The following is a 5,523-nucleotide window of genomic DNA, read 5'->3' as shown; positions in this document are numbered from 1 at the left end:
GGACCCCTACCCCAGACCTCCTGGTCCGCGGCACTGGCTGCCCCTGCTGATAACACCCCCCCTTGGTCCCCTCTCTGCTGGTCCTGCTGGAGCCCATGACCCTGACACCATACAAGATATCCCATCTTATCCCAGTGCTGCCACTGAAGCTCTTTCCTGTCCCCATTGCCTTGCCAAAATATCTCCAGGACTCCAGCAACAGCAGCCGAAGGTGGGTTCTTCCAGCCCTACCCCCGAGGAGCCCCACTGGGATGCAGGCGAGGGGGGCCCCACTCCCACCTTCCAGCAGCCCTCTGCCAAGGGGCTGGTTCCCTGGCACCTTGCATTAATTCCCCAGATAGACTAATAATAAGGTTTATTATTAAATAATGAGGCATGGACGCGTCATCATCAGGTAATAATTTCTTATGAAATAGGATTTCCATTCCAGTGTGGTGTCTCAAGCACTTTTCCCCAGGCAATTTCCCAGTGCTTCATGCAGGGGTCAGTGCCATTGCACCCTGGGTGTGGGTGGGGAAACTGAGGCACGGGGTGGGGGAGTGCAGTAACAGCATCACAAGGAGAAGCCAGGCAGTCGGCAACCCAGCCAGAGCGTCATGCCCTGGATGTAACCCCAGAGGAAAGGGTGGGATGGCACAAGCTCCTCTATCCCAGACTGATCGTCCCTTTCCAGCCCCAAGCTGTTCTTATTTGATCACCAGAAATGTTCCGGCTGATCCCAAAGCTGCCTCGGTGGCACTGCTGGCTGTGTTTGTCCTACCTGATGCTCAGCCGTGCAGCGGGAACCTCACTGCAGGGGCATGGGAAGAGTGCACCAGCCCTCCACCCCTCTGTCACCTCCCACGGCGCTGGTGAGGTACGTCCTGCTCCTGCTCACGGGCACATTGGGGTGCACATGAAAGCGCCGTGGCCCTCAGGGCACATTCCCAAACGACGGGGCCGAGAGCAGCACCCACAGGGACAGGGACTGGGTCAGGAGGACAAAGGTGACAGCGAGGGTGCAGATGCTCATTGGGGAAAGTGCAATGGGGGCCCCAGCATCAGCGGGCAGCTCTGGCATGGGGGTAACCAGCAGCCCCCACTCCCCCTTGACAGCAGGCACAGAGGGTCCTAATCTCAACTGTGCCTCTCAGATGTCCACTCCCTTCCCAAACTATGGCCCCTGGGTGGGACCCATCCCAAAAAGGGCAAAGCCTGGGAGGGCTGAGCAGTGCCTAACCTCATTGGCACGGATGAAAATGAGCTGCTGGGTGTTAACCCTCAGGAGCTGGATGTAGGGATGAGGAAACATCACTCTGCCAAGGCACAGGGCTCTAGCAACAAGAGCAGGGTGGGATCCCAAATCTGCACCTTTATGCATGCCAGACCTTTCATTTAGGTCCCTGCCCCATGTCCCACTGCCTGTCCCTGGATCCCCAGGGCAGGAGGGATGCCTGGGACACTGGGATGATGGCCACAACCCTGGGGAGCTCAGAGAGAGCGGTGAGGGAGGGAAAGGCTGGGACTGCCTGGGGGATGAGCTGGTGCCCCTTCTCACCCCATCACTCTTCAGGGAGGGGAGTGTTGGTTGATGGCAGGGAAGATGAGCTCATGGAGGCTCTCCATCCTCTGGTTTCGCTGCCCTTGTTGCCCAGCAGCTACTCACATCTTTGGGATGGAAAGCAATGAGTTTCTGCTCCAGGGTGGCTGCACCATGTACCCCTATGACCTTGACAGCCAGCCAGGAGCCTGGGGACCTCCAAAAGCCCCAAAGACTGGCAGCATGACCCTCCAATGCACAGAGGCCTTGGCTGTCCTGGGCTCTGGGTTCCTGGGTGCCATGGTCACAGCCCCCCAGGAGCTGGGCTGGAGGGGGGGCACCAGCACAGCCCCACCACTCCCTGCACACGCTGTCACAGGGCGCGGGAGGAGCAGCCACCCTCTCTGCTAAGGCACGAGGAATCCACTAGCAGTGTTTGACCTGCCACATTTTAACCAAAAGAGGCAGCAAATGCCAGCATTGACACTGTGAGCGCCTGGAGATCTACAGAAAGGTGTCAAAGTCCATTCAGTCTCTGGCCAGAGGAGAGAGCACCTGGAGCTGCTTCTGGACTTTCTTACAGGATCTTTCAAGAGAGGTCCCAGCCCTTGCTCTGTCCCAGCATCAGTGACACCTCTGCAGTAACTGAGCTGATCCGATCTGTGCTACGAGTCCCTCTTTACCAGCAGCAGCCAAGGGAGCACAGCCGCCAGCATGGCCACAGTCAAGATGAGGAGGACGGCAAGGGCAATGGGTGACTGGCAGCATTTCACCCCCAGGGCCGAGCTGGATGACACCGAGCTCTGTGTTTCCGCTCTGCTTCTCCTCCCCAGGGAGCCACAGTCTGCATCCACCAGTGGCATCCCGTGGTCACTGATGACAAAGATGTGGGCTTCCCGTGCCAGCTCTCCTGGGACGCCCGGCGAGTCCATGGGGCTGTTCCCAGTGTTGCAGGAGCGGTCGAAGCTCTGCACCGGCATCACAAAATGGCTGGGCACCAGCAAGGTGTTGCTGGCCTCCATTTTGGTGAGATGGGACAAGGAGGAAGGTGACAGAGGCATCTCCAGTGTCCGAGCGTTGGTGCTTGCCTTGGGCGGCCATAGAGCCTTCTTCTTGATGAGGAAAGTCACGTAGCGGCAGACGGGGCAGATGATGCTGCTCTGAACCTGGCCGTCGAGCTTGGCGGAGAGCAAGCACTTCACCAGGCAGTCGTGGCAGAAGGTGTGCCCGCAGCTGAGCTTGCGGTGTGTGGCCTCCAGCGGGTGAAACTTCTCGTAGCACACGGGGCACTCGGCCAGGGGACCCTCCTTGCTGGATGAGGTCTCAGACATCCCTGCTCTATTGGCCACAGGGGCTCCCCAGCTGCGAGGAAGATGGGTGGTAAGTTAATAAGGGTCTCTGTTGCAACAATTAGCATAATCCATTTCTTCATCTCTCCTCCTCCTCCCTGCTCTCTTGCCTTTGCCTTCTTGCCTCTAACAGATTCAGTGGGTGGCTACTAGGCATGGTCTCAACAAGGGAGGGCATTGTCAGGAGCATTAAGCCTCTCGGTGTGGCCCTTGGGGCAAGAGAGAGATGATGAGAGTACCTCAGCTCCACAGCCACCAGGCCAACAATGTCCAGCTGCAAAACCACACAGAAAAAGGCATGAGCCCCTGGATGGAGCTGTGTCTACCTGCTTGGCACCCGGTACAGACAAAACAGGTTCAGCTTGTGTCACAAGTGCCTCCATGCTCTGCTGCCAGCTCCAGGTGTGCAGGGGGTGGGAACTCCCGTCCCACAGAGAAACCTGCCGAGGAAAGGGAGATGCTCCCATCCCAGGGGTCACAGAGGGGCCAGGAGGGGCAGGGGGAGGCCAGGTCAGTGGGGTGGGTGGGAGCACAGGACCCCATGGGGATGGAGAGGGAGCATGTTGTACCCAGGACGGGCAGCAAGCACCCGCACAGGCTGCTTCCAGGCTGCTGGAGGATGTCCCAGGCTAGTGGCCAGGCCACCCCCATCTCCAAGCCATGCTCCTCACTCACGCTGGAGCCAGTGTGGATGGCAAGCCCCAGAGACTGGCGTCTCCTGTTAGTCAGAGCGGGTAGGGCAGAGCCCGGGCTGCTCACCTGGCCCCCGCCCTGGCCCAGGGTGCAAGGGGGAACACAGGTCCGCTGTGATCCCCAGACCTGCATCTGGGCTGGGTCTGAGGCTCTCTTGTGCGTCTCCCAGGATGGGGAGCATTCACACAGTAGCTTCAAAGAGGGGAGAGGGAAGAGAGGAGAAGGGACAGAGGAGAGGGGAGGAGGGAGAAGGGGGGAAGGAAGAGAGGAGAGATTAAAACGGGGAGGGGAGAGGAGAAAGGAGAGAAAGGGTGCTCAGGAACTGGAGCTTCACAAAACCTTCAGTTTTTCCCCAACCCTGTAGCATTTTCAGACCTGACCCAACCTGGATGCCCTTTCTCACACGATTGTGCCCATGGGCATCCTCACAGCTGTTTCTGGATGTTTTACCATCCCCTCCTTGGCTGCCCTCCTCTTGCACAGGAGCTACCCCTGCACCAGGATGGCCACAAGAACACAACGAACCATCCCCTCCCCACACAAGAGAAGAAAGACCCAGTTTCCTGCTCTGGTTTAGGAGGGATCAGGGAGTTGATGCTCCCCCAAAATTGCTGCAGAAGGAGACCCCATCCCTGTGCATCCCCTCCATGCCCCAAAGCCCCCTTACCTGCTGCAGGGCACCAGGGCAGGAGCCCCTCCATGCACTCCACTGCTGTCCCCAGAAGCGGGGCTGGCCACGTCCCAGCCCCAGCACCGAGCACCAGCTGGGGAGAGGACTGGGACGCCTATATAACACGGAGGTGTTGGCTGCGCGTTTCATGCGGGTGCGTTGCGCAAAATCTGGAGCAGGGACAGGGACAGCTCCCGGGGAGTGAATGCGGAGGAACTCGTTCGGGTTTTAAAGGCCTGATATTCGCCTGGTTGGCCAGGGAGTGGGCGAGGAGCCGGCGTCAGGCGTTGGAGGGCAGGGACAGGAGGCACAGTCCTGCCTGCTTTCCCTCATGTAATAGGAAGCTGTAGCTGGGCTCAATCCTGGGGTCAAACCCCAATAAAACAGGGACTAAAGGGGATGCAGGGACCCCAAACCCCTCTGTTGCCACAAAGCAGTGTGAGCTGCAGCATCCTGCACTAGGGCTGGGCTCCTGCCAAACATTTCTCGCCTCCACCCATCACCGCTCCCCATCCCTCACCCTGGGCACATCTTTGTCCCCATGTCCCTTCTCCTCCTTATCCCCCAAACACCCATCCCCCCAGCCATGCACTCCCCGTCCTACATCGCTGGACTTTCACCAGAACCCTGGTGTGGCTGTGCATGGCCCAACAAACTCACAGCTGTGCAGACACAGGGGCCGCTGCTGCCTTTCATCTGCCCTGGGAACTGCTCTGGGCAGCGGCAGGAGCCCTTTGGGCTCAGAACAGGCAGCAGTGCCATGCTTGGCCACCTCAGCAGCTGTGGGTGGCTCGTGAGTCACCATCTGGCCACGTGCGGGCTGGAAACCCACATAGAGAAGGTTCCCTGTGGCCTTACCCATGTCCCACGGTGGTGCCCGGCCCTCACCCGACCCCCAGGCAAGAAGCTGAGAGGCACCTTCCATGCAAAGCCTTGCAAAAACTGCCAGCAGGGTGGATCATTCCTGCCACCATCTCGACTCTTTCCAGCCACCCCTCAGCCCAGCCGGTGGCCGTGGGGCTGCCAGCCCACACTCAGGCTTGCTGAGTGGCTTCGCTGGGATCTACGCGGGGATCCAGAGGAGGTCCCCAGAGCTGACATAGTGACCCCAAGGCACCCTAACTGCACACCTTCCCTGGCTCTGGCTGTGGCAGTGCACCTGCGGGGCCTGGATTTGCACTGCCAAGGAGCCTGAATGCCCTGGAGGGCTCAGGATCTCCATCATGGAAAGCCTTCAGGAGAAACCTTGACATACAGCAGGAGTCTTGCCGTGGGGCAGAGAGACGCTCTGC

The 5,523-nt window shown here is 59.4% G+C and overlaps 1 protein-coding gene across 1 annotated transcript; it reads right to left on the bottom strand.

Moving 5' to 3' along the window:
* Positions 1-2,184: 2,184 nt before the first annotated feature.
* On the bottom strand, positions 2,185-2,850 carry RNF222 (ring finger protein 222). Its single transcript, XM_009501800.1, has one exon. The coding sequence runs from the start codon at positions 2,848-2,850 to the stop codon at positions 2,185-2,187; it is 666 nt and encodes a 221-aa protein (XP_009500095.1).
* Positions 2,851-5,523: the final 2,673 nt, after the last annotated feature.

The sequence above is a fragment of the Phalacrocorax carbo genome, chromosome 16, assembly GCF_963921805.1.
Source record: "Phalacrocorax carbo chromosome 16, bPhaCar2.1, whole genome shotgun sequence".
NCBI lineage: Eukaryota > Metazoa > Chordata > Aves > Suliformes > Phalacrocoracidae > Phalacrocorax > Phalacrocorax carbo.
The sequence above is the reverse complement of the archived record's forward strand: the minus strand, read 5'-3'. Positions and strand labels throughout refer to the sequence as shown.